This window comes from Filicampus tigris, chromosome 2, assembly GCF_054856515.1.
Source record: "Filicampus tigris isolate MCC_2025a chromosome 2, RoL_Ftig_1.0, whole genome shotgun sequence".
Classification (NCBI taxonomy): Eukaryota; Metazoa; Chordata; class Actinopteri; order Syngnathiformes; family Syngnathidae; genus Filicampus; species Filicampus tigris.
The window spans coordinates 27,442,027-27,467,619 of NC_141218.1; the positions used below are offsets into that span (position 1 = coordinate 27,442,027).

At 41.8% G+C, this 25,593-nt stretch overlaps 1 protein-coding gene across 1 annotated transcript; it reads left to right on the forward strand.

The window, feature by feature from the left end:
• The first annotated feature begins 20,981 nt into the window (after positions 1 to 20,981).
• Positions 20,982 to 24,961, forward strand: gar1 (GAR1 homolog, ribonucleoprotein). The gene is made up of 7 exons (XM_086023291.1): positions 20,982 to 21,096; positions 21,308 to 21,507; positions 22,972 to 23,126; positions 23,213 to 23,272; positions 23,346 to 23,469; positions 24,358 to 24,498; positions 24,583 to 24,961. Exons 2-7 carry the CDS (start codon positions 21,321 to 21,323, stop codon positions 24,591 to 24,593), a joined length of 678 nt encoding a protein of 225 aa, XP_085879417.1. The 5' UTR covers positions 20,982 to 21,096; positions 21,308 to 21,320; the 3' UTR covers positions 24,594 to 24,961.
• Positions 24,962 to 25,593: the final 632 nt, after the last annotated feature.

The following is a 25,593-nucleotide window of genomic DNA, read 5'->3' on the forward strand; positions in this document are numbered from 1 at the left end:
CTTGGGCAAGCGCCTCAAACAGCCTCTTAAGATAAGTTGAACCCCTGGCCCTCTCGAAAGGCATATAAACATATGCCTGGCATAACTGTTTCTATAAACAGGAGAAGGGGTGAGGGCGAATTACTGGTGCCCCAAATCCAGTGCTTTGGGGAGATGGGACTCCTTAGCCGGTGAGGCAACCCGTCTAGGAGATGGAAAACTCAGATCTCAAACCTCCACTGCCTCGTGGCAAGGCCTAATCTGGGAAGGGCTAGGGAAGAAAACCCTGAAAAGAAATCCAGAGTCGGAGTCCCTTAGGCAGTCTGGAGTTGTGCTCAACCTCAATGTGACAGCTCCTGCAACACACCGATACCAAGCTGCACTGGCTGCATGGGCGACAGCAAATTCTCCATATACATTTCCCAGCCCTGGAGAGGACAGCGTCATGTCACGTGACGGAAAAACATGGGAAACAACTGTTCACCGGTTATAAGCCTCCGCTCAATTGATGTAGAGCTGGGCGCCAGGGGTTGTTTTCGACGGTGGGAGTGGTCATAGTATCTCATTGGACAGCTACCGCCCGCCTCAAGCTGGGCAGTGCCCAGCCAGTTAGGTACTGTTCCGCCACAGTCGATTCACAGTCTATCACAAGGTGCGTGGGGTTTGGGAATATTTACGTTCTGAATCATTGACTGCAAAACCTGCACCAAACAAACACAAAGTGTCAAATAACAAAAAAATAGCACTCAAATTCGAGTGCTGGAATGTCAGAGCCCTATTTCCGGGTGTTCTCGAGCGATCACCGTCAGATAGAGGATGCACGCATGACTGTGGTAATGAACAGCGAACTACTAAAGCGCAACGTGGACATCACCACACTCCGAGAAACACTCCTACAAGAGAGAGGCTCACTATGTGAATGTGATTATACCTTTTACTAGCAAGGAAAAGTGCAGAGGAGACAAGAGAGAACAGAGTTGGCTTTGCAGTGAAGAACCCTCTGCTGAAGATGGTGCATCTTGCCTAAGGAGGAACAGAAAGAATGCTGTCACTTTGATTGCACAACTCAGACGGACCGATCAAAATAATTAGTATCCATGCCACCTTCTAAGCTCTATCGTCAACTTGCATCGATGATACAAAGGATACCCCCAAAGAGCACCTGATCTTTTTGGGAGATTTCAACACCAGAGTGGGTGGTGACTCAGGAGACTGGCCAACATGTATAGGGAAGCACTGTAGATGAATGACAATAGCTGGAACTGTGCTCAATCCAAGGACTCATTACGAACACCTACAGTATTTTCAACTAAAACAACAACATAAAGCTTCTTGGATGCACCTGCACTCCAAGCACTGGCACCAACTGGACCTCATACTGACAAGTCAACATCATCAGCGATACGTACAGCTCACTCGCCCGTATCAGAGTTCTGACAGTGACACAGATCACTCACTGGTTTGTTGTAAATTCAAGATTGTTCCCAAAGTCATGCATCATAACAAACCTCCTGGAAGACAGCGTACTAAAACCCTGAGAGACCACATCCATAGCGCTGCTCTGCATGCTTTTGGCAAAAAGCGAGGAAACACACCCGTTTCAGGCGAACTCCAGCAAGCTGGCTGTCATTCTCAAGGAAAAGAGAACTGCTCAAATGGCACATAAACATCAGCCCACTCGAGGAACACAGGCAAATCTTCAGGCAGCCAGGAGTAAGACCCAACGGAGAGCCAGACACTGCGCAAACAACAACTGCCTGAAACTCTGTGAAGGCATCCAAACGGCAGTGGACAAAGGAGACATACGTGCAATGTATGATGGGATCAAGAAAGCAACGGGACCAACCTAACGCAAGACAGCGCTTCATAAAAGCAAAACCGGAGCTACCATCACAAACAAAGTGGAGCAGATGGAGAAATGGGAATAGCACTACTCTGAACTCTACTCCTAAGACAGCCTGATTTCAACTGAAGTATTGAATAACTTTGAGGAGCTCCCGGGTATGTAAGAACTGGACTCACCTCCAACCATGGAGGAACTAGGACAAGCACTTGACTCCCTGCCAACTGGGAAAGCATCTGGGCTTGATGGGATTCCAGTAGAGGTTATAAAGTGCTCACAGGATGTTATCCTTCAACAGCTCCATGAGATCCTATATCGCTGCTGGCAAGAAGGTAAAGTGCCACAAAACATGAAGGATAGTAAAATAGTGACACTGTATAAAAACAAAGGTAGCCGAAGCGACTGCAACAGTTATCATGGGATATCATTGCTCAGTGTTACCGGCAAAGCATTCACACAAGTGTTGTTATACCCCCTCCATACCATCGGCGTCAGTAGTCCCTATTCCTCATGGTTAGAAAAAGCCAATCGGAAAGCTATTGGCCAGGGGCGGATTATAAAAACGTAAACAATGCATCAGCTATATTTTTCGCTGATGAACCCCAACACGAAGCAAACCCTCACGCTCTTGACACAGTATCATGAAATACTGCACTTACATTGTCAACCCTCACTCTTGTACTTGTACTGTAAGAAGATTAAGGCAGCAAAGGCATGCTCACTGTTTATCCGCATTTGTCACTTTCTGTTATTGAATCGTGCGCTGATTCGCTAGCAAACAGACAATCAGAGAGGCCAAATGTCACGACTCGTGACGCTGATTCAACATGCTGAAATGACCACCAGATGCTTCCTGACAGGGTCTGATGTAAAGACGGTGTTCGCTACTTCATTCAGACGGCGCAATCCGACGCCCCGACGCTTACTGACGTCTGACGTCGGATTGGTATATCTAGGCCTTTCCACCCGGTCCCGGACATCCCAGCTCCTAGCTCTATCTCAAGCTATGACATCACCCAAGAAGAGGCTATGCTACCCACTACAGAAGATAGTTTAATTGGAGGGTGAGAAGAAGTGAAATGATCGACGACGTGTAGTGTGTCGAGGTTGAAACTGTCAACAATATGTGCTCGACTCAGAACGTGCCAGTGCAAGTCAGCAGCTGGCTGATGCCCACCCATTGCCTTACCTATGGGAAATGTTCGCATTTGTCGGCTTGAACAACTATTCTTGGCGAATCATTGTGTCCTGTGTAAACCTAAAGTCCATGAGCTTGCCGCCTACAAGAATTCCCCATCCAATCTGAGAAAACATATCGAGGTAAAGCTAAATGGTTATCCTTTCGTTAGCTGGTTAATGACATTAGTTTTATATTGTTTTAATGAAGCAGCATTGCATTAATAAAAACGTGATTTCAAGAGGTGGGTCTACCTGCATGATTCATCAAGTCACACTTAAAAACAATCTAGACAGTTTAAAGAGTGTGTTAAGTGACAACCTTTAAAATATAATAGACTTCAAATTATATGAAAGGAGGAGTAACCATCAGGTTAAAAATACGCTTTACTTTTACTCATGATGTACACTTCAGAGCCTGTAATTTTTATACTTTTACTTGAGTAAGTACTTGAATGAGTACTTTTACTTTTACCATAGTCATTTTAAACAATTGTACTTTTACTCAAGTACAGAATATCAGTACTTTTCCCATCTCTGTTCAAGTCTGGGTTAGGAATTAAAACAACAGGCATAGGAGGATACACAGCAAGAGTGAATACCAAAACGTTCATATCAACGGCAACTTCGTCCTTCTAACATGTTTTACCAATATGTCACACAGCCTGACAGTCCATTGCAACCTTCCGCTCACTCTCTTTAGCAAAAGTCTCTTCAGCACTTCATGTTTGCCTTTTACCCCCCAAAGCCCTGCAGGCAAACACAAACATGCACACATTACTTTAATATCATCGGCGGTGGTGAATGCACACAATGAAATGTCAATGGGGTATGTTCACAATAAGCTAGTCCCACCTTAAGCCACCCCACCTAACCTTCCCACCACCCCCGCATCCCCAGCTGGAGCAACACACACATATTTACTTATTGGACATGACTCTCCATCATAGGCCCTTGAGGAGGAAGTCATAAGTCTTTTTTTATCTCAGAAGTATAGAAGGTGCATTTACCAGACAATAATAATACAATTTTCATGTAGACCTGCAAAATGACAGAAAATGCAAGTAATAGTAGTGACTGGGAGTAGGAGTTAGTCATCGCATTAAAGTCACTACACAAGTTAATATAGTTGCAGTAGTAAGAAATTGTGTTCACAAAAGTTGTAAGGAGCAGTCAGTAGTCATCATAGTGGTAGTTCTGTTCAGAGTAGTTAGTAGTAGTGGAAGTCCTATTATAGGAGGTTGTGGTAGTAGTTAGTGGCCGTTATAGTATGATCATAGTAGTTAGTAGTAGTAGTTATTAGGGATGTGACAATATCTGCAATATCGTGATATTGCGATATAAAAATTGCCACGATATATTGTTGTCGTCATGTCACGATATTAATAGCAGCAAATCTGTTTAAAATCCCATTTTTTTTCCATTTGTGCAATTCCAGCACCCTCTGGCGGTTAGTGTATTAATGCCGTTTAATTTGATGCCACCTATGTTTAAGACCCAGGCTAATCGCTAATGAAGGGAGCATAACACATTTGAGTTCCTCCACAAATTGACCCGATTCACAATGTGTGCGAGCATTAGCAAGTAAGTGCCTCAATATTAGGTGTTCGATCATTGAAGGTCATTTATCACCACGTTGAGATTAATGTTAAAGGGACGGTGGGGCCAGCCATGTTTTCACTAACAAGTTCATTTTATATATTTTTTGATCAGGAAAATGAAAAGAGTTGCCATTTTCTATTTTATCCATTAATTTTGGAGATATTAGGAAATAAGTGACTCCATGAATAACGCCTCTTGTTAATGGGGCAAATGGCCGCGCCCCCTACCGTTTTATCCTTGTTTGGCCGGAGTCACGGGAGTAACCGATTCCAAACTCTCCACTGGAAATCATTGTACTTTCATTGCTTATAACGTCCAAAAACGGCAATCAATTGGCACCAAAATTTATGTGGACATCTCTACTAATGCCCACTTCAACATATCAAAAGGATTAACCTCTCCGTGGCTGTTTTATATGAGAAGGAGGAAATGTGGAAGTGAGCAGAGCTACATAGATTTAGGCTGGGACCAGCACACACTGCTTCTTTGCTTGTGCAAAGAAAAAAAAAAAAACACTGCTTATTTGCTGATCACGGTTAGGACGGGCGAGGCATTAAACACCAGTCAAGATATTTACAGAGACTGAAGTGGAAATGAGTAGACTTGCACATTTATTTGGATGAGGAATGGCCCCAGTTTTTCGACAACACCCCGTCCAATTTGGAACGTAAACAGCCGAAAAGGTACGTTCCAATGCGGCAACACTCGGTTGTGGAGTCAGCCTCGCTGGAACTTTTTGTTCGCTGAACATTGACGCTTGTTCGATGAGGGCTTACCGCTAGAACGCCCAGAAGGCGATCATTTGACTACTTACGCTTTACATTTGACGATGTCACCCTGCCATATCACCTGCTATTTTGTCAGGGAATGGCCAATTTACAAATTAAAGTCCTCTACTTGTAGCCAGTAGAGTTGTTTGTCAAATATCACCTAGATTTGTCGCAAATTTTGTTGCAAAAAAAGTTGTAAAAAGCCCTGGGCGTTCTCACGCTCTGGCGGCTGCAAGCGGTGTCGGAAAACGCACGCGACTGCTTGGGAGGCAACCCCACGACATGAAGATTAACACAGGCTGCACGCAGAGTAAGGAGCTAATGTTGTTGTGCTAACACCTTTTGTTTTAATGACCTGAAGCTAGTTGTTGCTATTAGCCGTCCTATTATCCTACCTTTAGCCAGGGAGGGAAGAGGGGGGCTTAAAGCTCCAAGCCGCCTGCTGCTGCTGCAAGCCGCCGTCTCCCTCCTGAGAGTTGACACAAGTTTAGCGTCGCTAAATGTCCGAAATATAACCAGTCGGGGTTTGTGTGTGCATTCATGCTCTTGTCCGCTTCAGCTTGTGAAAGTGGAGGAGCAATCGCCACGGTATTTTTGATTTTGTGGAGGTGATCATGATGAGATCATGTTTTATGTCAATAAATCCAAACTATTATGCAGAACACTTTTATACTTTCACTGGTTGAAGTGGACAAGAGTAGTAATGTGCATTTGCATTTTGGTGGCGATTGGTCGCCATTTTAGACAACAGAACTGACAAAGCGAGCAATATTACCACCTTGACTCCCTCCCGTGACGTAGACCGCTGAGACCGAAAACATAACATAAGCCACGCCTCCAAAAAGGGCTAGGCAATTTGTCATAAATCTAATCACAAAAAAATACCTTAAATCACTACAGAGTCTTTTGGCGGGGGGGGGGTACTTTAGTACCGATGTCATTTTTACATGCAAGCCTATTATATAAGTGCCAATGTTTAGCTCACCCAAGTGTACCTTTAACGACTATTTCAACTATATGTATAATTAGGACCACAGCTAATTAGCATTGTGTAGCGATATTTACATGCACCTGCTCATGTTTATTTTATTTGTATTTGTATTTTGTGTTCTACAGAATCCATACACACACCCACACAGCCAAATTAAACATGCTGTTATTAGGTACAAAAACATATATTGTGAATTTTTTCTTAACACAAGCTCTTATTTTTTACAATATCGTGAGATTTCATATAGAATCCTGAGCTTTTTATATATCGCCAACCTCACCACAATATCGTGATAATTATCGTAATGTGACGTTCATATCATATTATCGTATTGTGACATTTGGATACCATGACATCTCCAGTAGTTATAGGTGTGATAGAAGTAATCGCAGTAGTAGTCAGCGACTGTAAGTAGTAACAGCCTAGGTAATTGTAGTTGTAGTTGTAAACAGTAATAGATCTCAGTGGTTACAGTAGATTGAAGTAGTGGCCATTGTAGTGAATGTAGTAGTTTGTGTAGTAGTAGTAGTAGTAGTAGTAGTAGTAATGGTGGTGGTGGTAATTAGAAGAGGTGGGTTTTCCATCACTGACAGATGCCCATTTTGCTAAAACGTGACGAATAACGAGACACCTTTTAAAAAAGACGGCCTGACGAATGACGAAAGGGGTTTTTCATCCCTCAGTGTAATCGTCATCCATTACTGAGGTAATGTTAGTCCGGACGCCCGTTTTCTGACCTTTTTCGACCAACGAATTTGACCAACATCACAACTGCTCACAATGACCAATCACAGCTCAGATTCAGAAAATAGGTCAGTCGTGATTGGTCGATGTGAGTAGTTGTGATGTCATTTTCAGTCGACAGAAGACAAAATGGCCTCCCCCAGAGATGGCTAAAAATGAGTGCATTTTGATGCCTACTTTATATTCCACAAACGTAAAATTAATCAGAATGTCGTGTTTCAACTAGTGGGCTTGCTGGGAACATATTCTAGAAAAAAATATGTTTGGGTTGACCTCCGCTTTAAATATTGTTTATATTTCACAGATCACCACACTGTGCGTGTGTGTCAGTTTTTGTTCGACATTTTTTCTTTGTTTGGTGGCGTGTCTGCTCGTGCAGTGCTTGCGTGTGATGTGGAGATTACATTCTCAACACCAATTGGCGGTCGCCGACGAGGGATCACGCGGGTCATTTAAATATGCAGACGGGCACTCGGTGGCTGTTAGGCGATACCCATTAAAGTCGAAATTTACATCAAAATGCTTGGTATAAAAAAAACCAAACATTTAAATAAAAACATAAGATACTGTACTTAGCATTACTGCTGAGAGGTGGATGGAGTAGAACAAGAGGAATGCGAAAATGGCAAAGATACTGCCGGCGCGCAGACATGATCGAGACACTCTGCGCATACTCTACCGCAGGGAATGATGGTCTTTGTAGTACAGGAAGTGAGTGTCTGCGGAAGTGCGGTGTTTGGCACGCAACCGCCGCAAATACACAAGCAGAGATAAATAAGCTCAGAGACACAGCACAAAAGCACACTTTTGGAACAAGGAGGAAACTGGTTGCTTCATTCCTGTGGTGAGTGACATGCATATCAAGTGTTTTATTGATAGTTGAAAGTAACACGTGGAAATGACGTGCATATGAGTCATGACACCGTGCGTCGCCGTCACAGTGGGTAATTCAAATGCCGGAGCAACTCTGTCCACTCAATCATGTAAATGGGTTATTCAGAATATTTCAGAAATTGGAATTTTGACTTTGACCCGAATATTGACTGCATGTAAACGTAGTAACTATGATGCTGGGGACAAAATGGCGGGAGAGGCACGGGCGTCGTAAAGTCAAAACGTCGTAGGTTGCATAGGTCGTAATTCGAGGACTTCATACAAACATTTTTTCTCCACGTTTTACCGAAGTGTCTGATGCAACCTCTAAAAAATTCATCTTGCGTAACTCGACAATCCTTACTATTGTGAACTTCACAGACATTCCTGGAGACACTTGAGTCCGCATTCAGTTTGCAAGGAAACTAAATCTCAAAGTGCTCTCCTTGTGATGTTGCCCTCCGAGATTAGAATGTAAACATACGCAAGTCTCTCGCCTTCCTTCTATATCGCTGCTTGGTGAAGAGGCCATTCAACCATGGCGGACACCGCCGGCTGAGTGTGGCTGGAGACAAAAGGCCGCTGTTATGTTGCAGGTCAATATCAAATCAAATCAAATTTTATTTATATAGCAGTTTTCACACACAAATGAAGACCCGCTCTAAGACCCACTCCCTCCTTCCCTCCAATTCTTCCTTGCAATATACACAAAGACGGGATACCAACAAAAGCACACCAGCAGTCACACACACGCAAACCCCCGCACACAAAACACACATATGACCTGATGAACTACGATTTAAATGAATAAATAAAAGACATGGCAAGATACAGAAAGACCATATGAGGAAAGACTGACCCATTTGCAAATACAACTCATGGATTCCAGAGATGTAAACTTTACCTTTTTTTGCTAGTCCGTCCTCCGTCCGCGACCTGGGTACCCTTCCATCATTGTCCCTCCGTCCTTATTCATAAAAATAATCTTCATCTGACCTCGTGCGTCACCATCCTTTTAAAGCGCTTCTGTCCTTACATTCCGTCAGTCCGCCCACCCGAAGCCGCCCCCCCCCAAAAAAGTGCACTCATTATTTTAAACCTCATTAGCTGGCTAATTTTCTATGCACATCCAATTAGCAGCTGGGAGTATCGTGAGTGGATTGAATCGTTTTCAACTCATTAACCAAGATAGCATTTAGCTACCAACCCCACCATGTCGGTCACTAGACTGCAGTACAAGAATATTTAAGATTCCTTTATAATGCAATACTATTACGTTTTATTACCAAACATTTGCGTTAACTTATATTGCTTTATTCCACAATAAAATATCCATCCATCCATTATCTATACCGCTTATCCTCACAAGGGTCGCAGGGCGTGCTGGAGCCTATCCCAGCTCTCTTCGGGCAGTAGGCAGGGGACACCCTGAATTGGTTGCCAGCCAATCGCAGGGCACACAGAGACAAACATCCGCACTCACAATCACACCTAGGGGCAATTTAGACAGTCCAATCAACTGACCATGCATGTTTTTGGAATGTGGGAGGAAACCGGAGTACCCGGAGAAAACCCACGCAGGCACGGGGAGAACATGCAAACTCCACACAGGGAGGCCAGAGACGGGATCTAACCCACGACCTCTGAACTGTGAGGCGGACGTGCTAACCAGTCGACCACCGTGCCACCCACAATAAAATAATTCTTACAAAATAACGCAAGGTTACTTTTTAGAAGGAAACGAAAAAGTTCCACTTACGGGACGTTTTAGTGATGTTTTAGTGGGCGCTGGCAGAGATTTTTATGCTCTAAAGATGTCTACACAAGAACATACTTCGTATGCAAAGGGAAAAGGTATGTGTTAAATGTTAACAATTAATTAACAAAACAAAATTGCTATCCACCGTTTCCCTACATCCATTAAATACCTTCTCCCGGATCAGAACCACAAGACAGGCTGGGCGTGTTTCTGTCAGTCAGTAAAATGGGATTGTGGCATAATCCATGGTATTACATGTGTTGAACCATTAGAGGGCAGACTATGAGCTGTCTCACCTGTTTGCTGAAACTGAGCCATGATTGGTCGTTATCGGAGCCCTGAGCAACTGTAATGTAATTTTTGGTCGACAGCAAGTGACAAAATGGCCGCCCCATGAGGTGGACAAAAAGGGGTGGCTTAAACTGCTTAACTCATGTCCCACAAACGCAATACTAATCAGAATGCCATGTTGCGACGAGTGGGCGCGCATAGAACATATTCTTGTAAGGAATTTTTGGGGGTTGACTTCCCATTTAAGCTGTGGATCAAGGATATCAAATAAATACTCAAAGGGATTTCCACAGTAGTAGTAGTGGTGGTGGTTCACACTGAGCTTATGGCTGTAGTGTACGAAAGAAACAAATCTAACACAGGATAGTTAAATGGAACAAAAGTCAGCACGTGATGATTTTTAGACACCTTATCCATCAAAGTGCATCACACCAGGACACACAAAGGAGGGCCACCGTAGCACCTTAGCCCTAATCTCACAACCACTACCTTCAGTCAGACGCAACACAACAGAGGCTTAGAGGCTGCCACGCACGCACCTTCTCATGTGTTTTTACCTGCCCAATGCTGCTGGGTAATAATGGCATGTGTGGTCTCTTTCATCCCCACATCGTCTATTATGGTTTGCTGTGAAACACACATGCATAGGCACACACACGCACACAAAGGATGATTGACACGTCACAGAATAGGCAAACATATGGTCTCAATGAAAAAGAGCCTGATACAGTCATTATCAAGGCCGGCGGTTTCAACCCAAAACAGACCGTACCATTGAACGTTCCATTAATAACGTCTATTACCCTCTTAACGTTTGTCATCGCTCTATTTTCCACACGCTTCTCAGCGGATTTGGTGTTTGCGCAAGACACTTAATCGGCCCCGTTTGCGCAAACCAGCGTCTGGAACGCGACACTAGTACAGTGTATTATGTCAAAGTGTGTTACCCATGTGGAAAAACGTCAACATGGGCCCCGGTTTAAAAGTCATTTTGTCAAGAAGTGTTGGGCTCAAGCTGAGGGGTTGGCCACTTTTGTGCCGATTAAACTTACGGAGAACACTTCATAAGTAGAAGTAGGAGGAATAACAGTTGCAATAGGAGTAGTCAGGAGTTGTACTCGTGGTGGTGGTCGTAGTAGTAGTAATAGTAGTGGTATACTACTAATAATAGTAGTAGTAGGAGGAAGCGTTGGAGAAAGAGGTGTAGTCTGTAATTGTCGTAGTGGTGGTGGTGGTGGTAGTATACTGTAAATCTGCCAGTGTTAAAACTTCGGGGACAGTGCAAAAAACAGAATGTCGGTGTTGCGCACCGAACACCACTCAGCAGGGGCGTGGTGGCCATTGGGAATTTCGGAAAAAAAAGGTATACAACACTGTTTTATTTTTTATTTGTTTGGCTGCATGTCAGGTGTGGGGGGCACCTGCGTGTGACGTAAGTCCGTTCTCGACGCCGTTTGGCTGACTCGAACCGACCGACCGGGTCTGAAATATAGACGGGAACTCATAGGCTCACTAAAGCATACATGATTGCCCAGCTCTGCTACTACAATTACTACTACGACTACTACTATGAATATCTGCCCTTGGTACCACTACTATTACTTCTACTCCTTACTACAACCGCTGCAACGACCACATAAGCAATCTAAAAATATTTTGTCATTGTTATACTGTAAAATTGTGATTAACTGTGACATGTCATGAATGTAATTCATTTTCTAAATAAACGATCAAACAAAGATTTCTTTTCATTGTTTTTTACGACCAGAAACAATAGCATTACAAATTTTGCAGGTAATAGAAGCTGTAAAAAACAGACGAGAGACATTAAGTGCATAAAGGGATGTATGGACTGTAGAGCTCAGCGGCAGCTATGGAAGAGCATTCCACCTTAGATAGGAAAGACTGTCGTAGAGCCTTACAAGGCCCGTTTTACCGGCAGATCTCAGCTACAGTATTACAGAGCCATGTAGGCTAGCTTTAGTTGTGGCGATATAGAAAATACGTACATAGAGGATGACTGTAATGTGACTCTCTCAGCCAGACACAATGCTACAAAGTGTTCAAGGAGTGACGCTTTCATGTTCACAAGACATGACAAATTCTCTGCTTCAGCCAAACACTTCTTGACAAAATTACGACAGCATCTTATTACCACCACTACAACAAACAATACTACAAACTACATATTTGTGAGCATGCTAAAACTCGTTTTTCCTTTTTTTTTTTTTTTTTTAACAATGAAGCCATTTGCACATTTATTCAATATCCTTGATTTAGTATTTTCCATCAATTAAAGCTTACTTGTAATGTGTTTAGTTGTACTAGCGGCATGCAGTTGATAACTAGTGTAGTGGTCTCCAATCACTGATCTGCAGCCCATAGGCCATTTTGGGACAGGGCCAAACAGATTAATTCAATGTGTTATTATTTATTTATTTTTTGTTGCTGAGCATATACGTCCTGATTTGGATGACAGTATACATTTATTGATTGTATATGATATTGCCATTGATATGTGTATGATTAAAATATCAGCACCCCCACACCACCACCTAAGCACACATACCGTTGTCCACGGATGGTTTCCGTCCGCAAAAAAAAACATGTACTCCCATTAACCGGTTTCTGGCGGGAAAAAAGGTTGGGGACCACTGAACTGGTGCAGTTTCGCCTCCCTAGTAACGTAGTTGGCCTAATAGCATACCAAAGATGTCCTACTAGTGAGGTCAGACTAGTAGCTGGCTATCAAGGATATGAATACTGTACATTTACTGGTGGTGGTAGTAGCAGTAGTCATAGTCATATTAGTACTAGTGGTCACAGTAGTTGGTAGTAATGATCAAAGTAGAGATAGTGACAGGCGTAGTAGTAGTATTTATTTAATCATGGTCGGAGTTGTGATAAGAGTACCTATCAGTAGTAGTAGTTGTGATGGTGGTGAGGTACTTATTCCGTATTCTTCACTCTCGTCTCCACTCCCAAATATTCTCAGATGAGCCAAGAGAGACAAGAGAGATGTCTGAGCCTCCTCCTTGGCGGTATCAATTTACACCAAGACGTGACTCTTCCGGAGGTTTGCGGGGTTCAAACGCCTGGGTTCCGCTCGTCTTCTTTGCCAAAAATGATAGGTCATCATGGTGGCGTGGGACACAAACCTGCCTTTATAAATCGGCTACAGCATGTCCGCTTGCACCTGCTCCCTCCGCTCAACCTCCTACTCAAAAATGAGCGTTTGGCCAGTCTAAAGAGTAACTTGAGATGAGCGTATGAATGATGTCATTTTAATGAAGGATGTCGCATGTGGCAAGAATTTGTCATGTTGTCTCTAGGATGAACAAGAATGATGCATGAATAGAAAACAGTGTTTTCATGTTGATTGGCAACGTATGGACAGGAATGCATAGCTTTTTGCATGACAGAATACTGTCATCTAGTGGCCATTTACTACAACGCCAACAAAGGAGAAGTGCCCCAAAGGAAAATGAGTGTGGATGCTATAAATAAATAAATAAATAAAAAATAAATCCAGCCATCCTTTATTCAAACCTCTTATCCTTATGAATTTTAAAAATTAGGAAATAACAATACAAATAAAATTATAAAGCGAACTCGGCAAACCACAGAAATAAGATAAAAAAATAAAACATAATAATTTAAAATTACACTTAATTTCATGTGACATGTCTAAGAGAATGTATAGGGGAAGTCAACTCAAACATATTTTTTTCAACAATATGTTCTATGCGAGCCCACTAGTTGAAACAAGGCATTCAGATAAATATTGCATTTGTGGAATAAGAGTCAATCCACACGTTCTCAGCCATTTTGTCACTTCTGTCGACTGAAAACGACATCACAACTGCTCAAGGGTCAGGTAACGACCAATCACGGCTGACCTGTTTTCTGAAGCTGAGCTGTGACATGAGCTGTCATGTCCCCGGAGATGACTAAAAAGGGGTGGATTTTGCTGCTTAACTCATATTCCACAAACGCAATATTAATCAGAATGCCGCGTTTCAACTAGTGGGAACATATTCTTATAAAAAATGTGTTTGGGTTGATTTACACTTTAAGTATATTTACTATAGTCACACATTGGAAATAATCTGTATAGTTTTCCTGCCAGGTGTCTAAAGATTGTTTTGTTTTGTTTTGTTTTTAGCAGCGGTAGTAGTAGTAATAGTGGCGGTGGTGGTAGTGATAGTACTAGTTGTGGTGGTGCAGAGCACAAATCTTATAGTAGGGATCGTCATAGTAGTGGTTTACACTGGTAGAAGTCGCGGTGATTGCAGTAGTAGTCGTAGTAGTGGTCATTGTGCTAACTAGCAGTGACTATAGTAGTTAATAGTGGTAGTGCTAGAAGTGGTGGTGGTACATGCAGAAGTGGTTGCAGGTCTAAGTCATAGTTGTGGTCGTCATAATGGTAGTTACACTACAGTAGGAATGTATGAATGATTGCAGTAGTTACAATTAGTAGTTGTGGTGGTGGTAGTAGTGGGAGTGTGGTCAATGGTCAGAGATTAGTCATATAGTATTAGCGGTAGTTGTCATTAAACTTTACACTGATCTGATCGACTGGATCGGATCGGCACATATTTTGCATTTCATGCAAAATCGGTGATCGGTTGTAAAGTTATAAATGCCGATTGAGCACTGACGACATTGATTTGATCCACAAAATAAGACATTACAGCAGGGGTAGGGAAACTCCAGGAGCTCGAGAGCCATATCCTGTCTGTTTTGGATCTCTTCCAACTACCACTCACCTGACTTAAATGATCAGGATCATTTCAGACTTCTACCGAGCATGCTGATGATCTGATAATTTCAATCAGGTGTGTTGTGGTACGGAGAGATCCAAAACAGACAGGATATGGCTCTCGAGGAACCAGAGTTCCCTATCCCGGCATTACAGCAAAAACAATCTTGTTCACTGCAGGGACATTCTGTGCTGCCATCGTTAATAATCCAAGGTTTCTTGGCCTGTGCAGTACGATTTTTGGTTTTCATTTTTTCTCCAATATTTTTAACATTCATTTGAGGTGTGGCGGTTGGGCATGCGGGTTCCGAGTAAGGCAATTCAGCACACTGGTAGAATCATACTAGTGATGTATTTTTTCCACAACTAGCGCCACTACACTCTTGCACTAATGCTACTAGGATCAACTACCGGTAGTAGGCATGTGTCATGCACTAGTAGCATCCTGGAGCCTTCTAGTGTGATTAGGATTAAGGAAACTACTAGTAAGTACCAAAATGTCCACTTGTGGTACTAGTAAGGAACAGAGATGGGCACTTGACCCTTTTTTGCCGGCCCCCCCTCCATCCGCGACCTGGGTACCCTTCCGTCCTCATCCCTCCGTCCTTATTCATAAAAATGATCGGCCTCCGACCCCATCCATCCTCGTCCTTTAAAAACGCTTCCATCTTTGCATTCCGTCGGTCCGGCACCCCGCCGTCGCCGCAAGAAAAAAAACAACCTCATAAACATTATTTAAAGATCATTAGCTGGCTAATTTCCTGTGCACATCCATTTACCGGCTGGGAGTATTGTGAGTGGATTGAATTGTTTACAATTGTTTAACCAAGCAACACAAGCCCGTCGTGATGTGCTGAAGATGATGATGATGATGCTGACTGGAGCAAACCAGGGGACATCAAGAGAATATTTAATAAGAGAAGATAAGATAAGATAAGATAAGAATGCCTTTATTGATCCCACAGTGGGGAAATTTTCATTGTTACAGAAGCAAAGATATAGGTCACACAGGGGCGGCGGCATAATGTGGCCATTAATGTATAACATTGACGGCAAACATTTAGAATCAAACCTATGTAGATATACGCAGTAACATGTGTATATACACATGTGTATACACACCAACCTACATCTACATAAAAAATATGAGGAACACTCATTTCGGCCTGTACATAGTACAGAGGAAAAAATACTCTAAGTGACAGTGCTGCAGTGCTGTAATGAAATGTAAGGAACAGCATTGGATAAAAATAAAACTAGACTAACAGTAGTGGGGAATGTTGAGTATTGCACGGTATTACAGTAGTGGGGAATATTGGGTATTGCACGATATGAGCTCAGGTGCAGGACTGCACGATTGCACTAGTGTCCGCCAGTTTGTAGAGACTACACAATGTTCTTGTTAAAGAGTCTGACAGCAGCAGGCAAGAAGGAACGGCGGAATCTCTCCTTTGCACAGCGAGGGTGTAACAGTCTGTCACTGAAGGTGCTGTGGAGTGCTGTTAGGGTGCCCTGGAGGGGGTGGTCCGGGTTGCCCAGCATTGATGACAGCGTTATTGAGTAATAACGCAATACTATTGCATTTTTTTGCAAAACCTTTGCGTTTCAACTTAGGACGTTTTCATTTTTAATAAAATAATTATTGCAAAATAATGCAAGGTTATTTTAAGAACAAACAAAGACCTCCACTTTCGGGTCGTTTAAATGTATACGCTGGTGGAGATTTTTACGGTCTAAAGATGTCCCACACAAGGACATAGTTCGTAAGCAAAGGGATAAGGTACTAATTGTTAACAGTTAACAAAACAAAATTGCTATCCTGGATTACACACACAAGACAGGCTGAGCGTGTTTCTGTCAGTGAGGTGAAATGGCTCCTGTGGTATTATCCATGGTATTACATGTGTTGAACCACTAGAGGGCAGAATATGCATGTGCAATGTGACTACTGGTAAGCACATGAAAAGCTGTGTGAAGGCAATTAATGAAGGCGGCTTTGTAGAAGAGAATATGCAGTGATTGAATATTTATTTGCATTAGCTTTACAATAATTAAAGCTACGTAGTCCTCCAGCAGCGGACACTTAAGCGACATGCTGACTAGAGGTGGGGGAAAATTCAGATTTTTAGATGCATCACGATTCTGAAATGGGCGAACCTGAATCGATTCACTATGGTCCATATTTCGATTATTTAAATATGTTAACTAAAGTAATACAGAATGTTCAAAATAATGCGTAACTAAGAAGCGCGCCAATTGTCATTTCCGGGAAACTTTGGGATACGCAACGCAAACACACGCACAGGGGAAAACAAACATGCATGACCGCTACCCACCTCGCCGTGAGATCCAAAATCTCCTTCTAGCACTTTGGCTTCTACAACGTCGACAGTGAAAGAAAACTGGACAAGAGCCATGTTATATGTAAGCTGTGTCGCGCTAAAATAAAGTACTTTGGCAACACAACAAACATGAGAAGTCATGTAAGTCGATTCCACCTTACGGAGGAGTCTGGGAGACGGCTGGCTGTTGTTGTTGCTGCGGCTGCAAGTGACTCAACAGCGAATTACGAAGGCCATCTCGGCATTTATTTCCAAGGATTTGCGTCCATATTCCGTCGTGGAAAATGAGGGGTTTCGAGCACTGCTACATACATTGTAGCCCAGATACATCATACCATCCCGACGCTATTTTACTGTCATGGCGATGCTGACGCTCTACAACTAAACCAAAAGAGATGTCATGGCCGCACTGTCAAAGGCAAATACAATTGCAGTTACCTGTGATGCGTGGACGTCTGTCGCCACCGAATCATTTGTTACTCTAACTGCGCATTTCGTCACCGCTGAGTGGAAGCTAAGGTCATATGTCCTCCAAACAAGAGCAATGAATGAAAGACACACAGGTGCTAATGTGGCTGAGCTGTTAAGCAGTGCCCTAAATGAATGGAACATCGCAAAGAAAGACAACGTTTTAGTTACAGATAATGCCGCTAAAATGATTGTCACCGCCGAGCTGGCTGGCTTCGTTCAACTGAAATGCTGAAACTTTACAGAATTATACATTTATGCAACTCAGGACACCCTTTTTATTTTGTTAAATATTGAATGTTCTGCTGAGCTGTGGATACAGAAGGAGTATTTATATATATATATATATATATATATATATATATATATATATATATATATATATATATATATATATATATATATATATATATATATATATCAGGGAAACCATTTCACGTTTACAAACATTTAAAATCAGCAAAGCACTTTTTCGAGCTACTGGTAATTAAGTACATGCACATTTGTAACTAATTAGTAGTTTTTGTGTTCATTTATCTAATTTTAAGATCCTCAACAGAAGTTTTTTTTTTTTTTTTTACAAAACGCTACTATCTATTTTGGTATAGCAATTTATTTTGTCAATATTTATTGATTACAGCATTGCACAAACTTTGTAACTTTCCAGTTTACATGCATTTCCATCAGTTTAACAAAATACAATGGACATGAATTAATCTCTTGTTTCTTCTTACAAAGAATGCATTTAAAAATTGCAAGTGAATCTTTACTCAGTGAGATAAAAACATGTGTGTTGTGAAAAAGTTAAAAGTCAAAACAGCTAAAGTAAAGGTGCCTCAATACTTGTTTTATAATCGAATCGTAGTCCCTGAATCGTAATCAGAATCGAATCGTGAAGTGCCCAAAGATTCACCTCTAATGCTGACGTCACTCGCGTGCTGTGTGTGCTGGCTCTGACGCTGCTCCTGCTACTGGGTCTCATCACGTGTCGAACTAGTAGAACTCGCGCCGTGTTTCCTGTTGAAACATTTCCAGCGCAGTTATGTAACTAGTGGCTTATTTGAAGTGTTCTGAGGCAATTTTTGTCGTTTGCCAATTTCTCCAGGTCGGTTGAGATGAACTTTGGCTGCCTCGCGACCAGTCACATGCATGAGGGACGTGGGCCGGACTAAAATCCATATCCGCCCTTGCTTAGTCCGATCCTTTTTAAAAACTTGTTGCTCTTTGTCCACGATCCCAAAAAAATGGGCGTCTGTCCAGGGACGGACCGTTCCGCCCCCGGACCGACTGCCCAGCTCTGGTAAGGAACGTTTATTCTTGCCCACATTCTCACTATTACTAGTACTTTGTATGCACTAGTAAGATAACTAAAAACATGCCTACTATATGGGCCACACATTTACTAGTGTCCGTTAGTTTACTTTACTAAAGTTTAATTGCATACTAGTAGGACAAAATCTGCAGTGGCGGGGGAAATAAATGTTACTACGAGTGTACTGTACTGTTTTACTAGTGAGAACTAAGAGCATACTAGTACACTGCCGTTAAAGGGATGGTGGGGCCGGGATGGCTCATTTTCAAGTTAATTTTATATATTTTTTGATCAGGAAAATGGAGAGAGTTGTCATTTTCTATTTTGTCAATACATTTGGGAGAAATTAGGAAATCTAGTGACTCCATGAATAACACCTCTTGTTAATGAGGAGAATGGCCGCTCCCCCTACTGTTCTATCCTTGTTCGGTCGGAGTCACTGGAGGAACCGATTACAAACTCTCCATTGGAAATCGTTGTACTTTCATTGCTTATAATGTCCAAAAACGGTGATCAATTGGCACCAACATTTATGTGGACATTCTTACTAATGACTACTTCAACATATCAAAAGGATTAACCTCTCTGTGGCTGATCCATGAGAATGAGGAAATGAGGAAGTGAGCATGAACTGCATAGGTTTATGCTGAGCACACTGCTGCTTTCATGAAAAAAAACAAAAACGAGGCGAGGCATTTAACACCAGTTGGCCACAGTTTTATATTGATAAAGGTCCATGCTTGCCTGATTGCTTGCCCACTGCCAGTCGCTGTCTGCCTCCCGAGAGTTGACACGAGTTTAGCGTCGCTAAATGTCTGAAATACAAACCAGCCGGGGTTCGTGTGCCCATTCATGCTCTTGTCCGCTTCAGCCTATGTAAGTGGGGAAGCGATCGCCACGGTATTTTGGATTTTGTGGAGGTGATCATGATGAGATCACGTTTTATGTCAATAAATCCAAACTATTGTGCAAAACACTTTTATTCTTTCACAGGTTGAAGTGGACAAGAGTAGTAATGTGCATTTGCATTTTGGTGGCGATCAGTCGCCGTTTTAGAGAACAGAACTGACAATGCGAGCAATATGACCACGCTTGGCTCCTCCCGTGACGTAGACAGCTGAGACCGAAAACATAACATAAGCCACGCCCCAAAAAAGGGGAGGGTAAATTTGTCGTAAACCTAATCACAAAAAAAGACCTTAAATCACTACAGAGTCTTTTGAGGTGGGCATTCAGTGCTGATGTCATTTTTACATGCAAACCACTGATCCATCCATTATCAACACCGCTTATCCTCACAAAGGTCGCGGGCGTGCTGGAGCCTATCCCAGCTGTCTTCGGGCGACACCCTGAATTGGTTGCCAGCCAATCGCAGGGCACACAGAGACAAACAAACATCCATCCATCCATTATCGATACCGCTTATGCTCACAAGGGTCGCGGGGCGTGCTGGACCCTATCCCAGCTGTCTTTGGGCAGTAGGCGGGGGACACCCTGAATTGGTTGCCAGCCAATCGCAGGGCACACAGAGACAAACATCCGCACTCACAATCACACCTAGGGGCAATTTAGACAGTCCAATCAACTGACCATGCATGTTTTTGGAATGTGGGGGAAACCGGAGCACCCGGAGAAAACCCACGCAGGCTCGGGGAGAACATGCAAACTCCACACAGGGAGGCCGGGGCCAGGATCGAACCCACGACCTCTGAACTGTGAGGCGGACGTGCTAACCAGTCTCGACCGTGCCGCCCGCAAACCGATTATATAAGTGCTAATGTTAATCTTATCCAAGTGTCACTTTAAAATTGTAATTACATTAAATAAAAATGCGTATAAATACGTCATAATAATGTTCAAACGGCTATGTCTGCCTGTTGGGAGACAATGTCCACTTCCCTCTTACCTGCCCTGTTAACATTATTGAGTGACCTACGTCATATATTATACAAATATTACTATGTATCATTATATTGCATCTATATTTACTAATTTATACTTAATACTTAACGCCGAGGATTACTTTGTCTCATCATGCCCCAACACAATCCGTATTTGCGACACTTTGCGTCTTCTCAATCATGGCAATACTCTGACAACAACAAACACATTTACGGCAGGACATAGTCACACGTGTTGTCGTCGCATGGAGAACTGTGGGAATTTGTAGTCGCTGTTAAAGTGGTAGGTAACGCAAATGAATTAAACCTAGAAGCCTTTGTACACTTTTCGCCGTTTTAATGTTATGTTTAAAGAGTGCGTAGCGACCTGTTGGAAGTTCATTGATTTTCTTAGAAATCGGGGCTAGCTATTGCTAGTTTAGCAGTACGTTGCTTTCACTCGTCAACCCAAAATTCTAATGTTTGTCTGTTTTTGGGGTGCTTTCTCCCCCCAGATATTTTAAAAGAATGTCTTACAGAGGTGGTGGTGGAAGAGGTGGAGGGTTTAACCGGGGAGGTGGAGGTTTTAATAACCGAGGCGGCGGCAGAGGAGGCTTCGGCGGCGGCAGAGGAGGCTTCGGCGGCGGCAGAGGAGGCTTCGGCGGTCGTGGTGGTTTCAGACAGCAAGACTATGGACCCCCTGAATATGTTGTTGGTGAGAGCTTCGTGCATGAAAACAAATGAGAGCCGATGTTGAAGCAATATGAATCTTGATTTGTAGAGATCGCACTTCTCACTTTTAATTAGCAGTAGCATGGAGGTTAACCGTGTATTTCTGAATTAAGTATACAAATATTCGCAACAGATCTTAATGGTGCGGTGCAGTTTGACACTACAACAAGTGGGGTCCAAACCAGCTGACTGGTTAACAGTTTTAATATTTTAGACAGTATTACTGTTAAAATTGCGGAGAGCAGTAGTGTTTTTCGGCCTCTCCCATCTGGTTCGGTGTGCATCCCACAAACCAATGGAGAGAGACGACCCTGCAAACCAGAATTTTCAAACGTTTGGTTTTTTTTTTTTTTTGGTCTATAGTTTATTTTTTATTTCAAACCCAAGAGTATCTATGTCGCAGAGTAAAAAACAAACAAATATAAGACCAAGCCTAGCACAGTGATCACCTTAAAACATAAAGACATGTGGTTCCACTGTCTGGAATAAAATCGGGCAGAACTACATACAGGATGAACCAAAACATGAAGTGTTTTTCTGACCCTCTTTGCACGTATATTGAAACATCAAAGACCACAAGAGCAGGTAGGTATGCTGACACTGACAAACATCTGACTTGTACTCTAACTGCGGAGGGGTTTGAGTATTTGTATGTTTTCAAACGTATATATTTTTCGAATATATTAATTTGTTGAATTATTTTTTGTCCAATTTTCGATTTTTGTCTTTCTTTTGTAATGTTTTGGTCAAATGTGTTTTTTGTGTGTTAATTTGTGCATTTTTCAAATGTTTTTGTTGTGTTTTTTTTTATTTTTCACGTTTTTGTTGTTTTAGACATTTTGATACTAACATTTATTCACAGCAACTAGGCTACAGTTAAACTTGAGTGATGCTTACAAATATGTTTTAGTATACATATATTTCAGGATTTCAAGATAATACATTGAGATTGATAACACACGTTTTTAAAGAGTTAGTCAACCCAAACATATTTTCTTCAAGAATATGTTCCCATCAGGCCCACTAGTTGAAACACGGCATTCTGATTAATTTTCCGTTAAGTTAAGCGGCAAAATGCACTCATTTTAGTCATCTCTGGGGGCGGCCATTTTGTCTTCTGTCGACTGAAAATAACATCACAACTGCTCACAACGAACAATCACGACTGACCTGTTTTCTGAATCTGAGCCGTGATTGGTCGTTGTGAGCGGTTGTGATGTAATTTTCAGTCAACAGAAGACAAAATGGCCGCCGATGGAGATGGCTAAAAACGAGTGAATTAACACTGATTCTACAAACGCAATATTTATCAGAATGCCCTGTTTCAACTAGTGGGCTTGCATAGAACATATTCTTGAAAAAAATATGTTAGCGTTGACTTTATTTTTAAGTAAGGTAGTAAGTAATACTGTAATTCGATCAACATATAACATAACTGTTGTCATAGCTTTAGGAGAGTTTGTGCATCCCTGCGAGGATGACATTGTGTGCAAATGCACAACAGAGGAAAACAAGGTTCCCTACTTCAACGCACCAGTGTACCTGGAAAACAAGGAGCAGATCGGAAAGGTGGATGAGATATTTGGACAGCTGCGGGACTTTGTATCCTCTTCACTCTGAACATCTGTTTAATTTTGTTTTATAAGAACAGTCTTGCTGCTTGGATGCTCCTTAACACACCTTTTCAGTATTTTTCCGTCAAACTGTCTGAAAACATGAAGGCATCTTCGTTTAAGAAATTGCAGAAGGTAATAATTCACATCCAGTTTCCATGTAAATATGCATCAAACCGCAATCTAACTGAGCAATGATCTTGTTCAGTTTTATATAGATCCAATGAAGCTTCTTCCGCTGCAGAGGTTCCTGCCAAGGCCACCTGGCGAAAAGGGTCCACCAAGAGGCCGAGGTGGGGGTAGAGGTGGCGGACGGGGAGGTGGTCGTGGAGGTGATTTTTACGTTTTATTTGATCCCGGTCTAATATTGTTCAGTGTATGTCCTTGGTTGGTGGGTAACGGTCTGTCTAAAAAATCATAGCTTGGTGCGTACCCTGGTTTAATGGTCAAACTTCGGTTCATATTCAGTACACTTTTTTTCCCCAAGACATTTAAAATGAAATAAAAACAGACAGATGTAACGGTGAAAATATATGTGTATGTATTTAGTAACAGTTTTGTGATAATGTGATAAATCCATGGAAGTTTTTAGTGGAAAGTTAAGTCTCTTTTTACATCAGTATTTTAAGAAAGTGCCACATTTATAGTTGATGGTTTTTTTAAGGAAGTTGTAACAGTCTTCGTTTTAAGAACATTTTACATCAATAGATTGTCGTTTTAGGAATGTGCCACACAAATAGTGGCTATTTTTTGGGGACAGTAGTTCACTTGTTTGTCTTTTCTGAGATGGTACAACATCAATTATTTGTCTTCTCATCAGCCAAGTGCAGCTTCCATAGTTGGCCTTCATTTTAGTGGAACCAGAAGAAACTGCAACTTCAATCGTTTCTGCTTGTAAGACGTTGCATGATGAACAGTTTTTCTTTTCCGGAAATTAAGAATGCACACGTTTATTTCAAGTTATTAACAGTTGTGAGTTTTTGAAAATGGTTTGAAAAGCTGCCAAAAGCATATCATATATAAGCCAAGCCCTCCGCTTGCCAGGGACTGAGTCACGCTGTCTGTTTACGAAGGCTCGAAGGTGGTGCGGTCACACCTTGTTTTTTACCCAATTTTACTTGTAGGAACTCAGCGCACCTTTCTATTGTATGGATAAAACTACGACCTGATAGTATCCTTACTTTTTCCCAACAATTGTTACTGTAATGCTGCTGTTTCAGGTGGATTCCGGGGTGGAAGGGGAGGAGGTGGCAGAGGTGGAGGTTTCGGAGCAGGTGGGAGAGGTGGAGGATTCGGAGGAGGACGTGGAGGTGGCGGCTTCAGAGGAAGAGGAGGAGGTGGCGGTGGACGTGGATTCAGAGGTAGGACCACATCCTGAATGTCATTTGTGTTTTAATGTGTCATTGTATCAGTCATTGTTGAACCTCTTTTTGTTTTATTTGCAGGTGGGAGATGATCTGCTGTGGGTCCACAATTTATCACAGTCCTCTGTGAGGGTTACCAAGCTAAACATTGCCTCTTCAGTCGATTCCTTTAGTTTTTTTTTGTTTTGTTTTTTGTGTGAGAGATGGGCCTTTTCATTTTATTTAAAAGGCTCGGATGCATGCTTGCAATAAACTTCAAACATGTCATATGAACCTGAACATTCACAAATTGTAGTATGGATCAATAGTGATACTATATAGACAAATGTGTGTTTGTGCGCGTGAGGGGGGTGGGATTAAGAGGATCCCCAGTTCTAACCTGGTTGAAAATACAGTACTTTGTCTTCTGTCTTCAGAAAATCATTTTGAAATTGTCTTCATTAAATGTTTTTGTGTAAAATATTGTTGTATTTATATTCTAACATCTTCCAGTGACCTTTTGTACACAAAACCTTTTTTTATCTTGATTTATAGCCTTGGTTATTAGGACTCAACAATTTTATGGTCTTAACCTCTACATGAAACAACACAAGGCCTTGGGGTAACAGGAGTTAATAGTGGACAAAGTCCTTCTCGATTTATCTCAAGTTTACATAGAAAAAAAAGAACAAAATGATAAAAGAATAAAATATATTAAAAATGTGAAATGCATTTACATTTAAAAGTGCATTTCACAAAAAAGTTTTAATATGTTAATTGATGTAATTTGATCATATTTTATCGTTTGTGAACTTGCTTGCACTTTTTTTACTAACACATTTTTAATTAAAACATTACATGTCACATACCAAAACTTCACGCAGAAGAGAAATAATACAAATCAGACAGCAAATTTAAGAGAAAAAAATTGAATACACAAATAGAAAATGCCAGGGATCCTGAATAAAAACTAAGAAACAATCCACAAAAAATCGGTTTTGTCTTTGAAAATTTCGATTTGTGAATATAAAAAACTGTAAGAAACATTACAAGATTAATATTCTTTTCCGAAAATTGGTTTCCGCGGTTGTTTCAGTACTGTACGTCATTTCT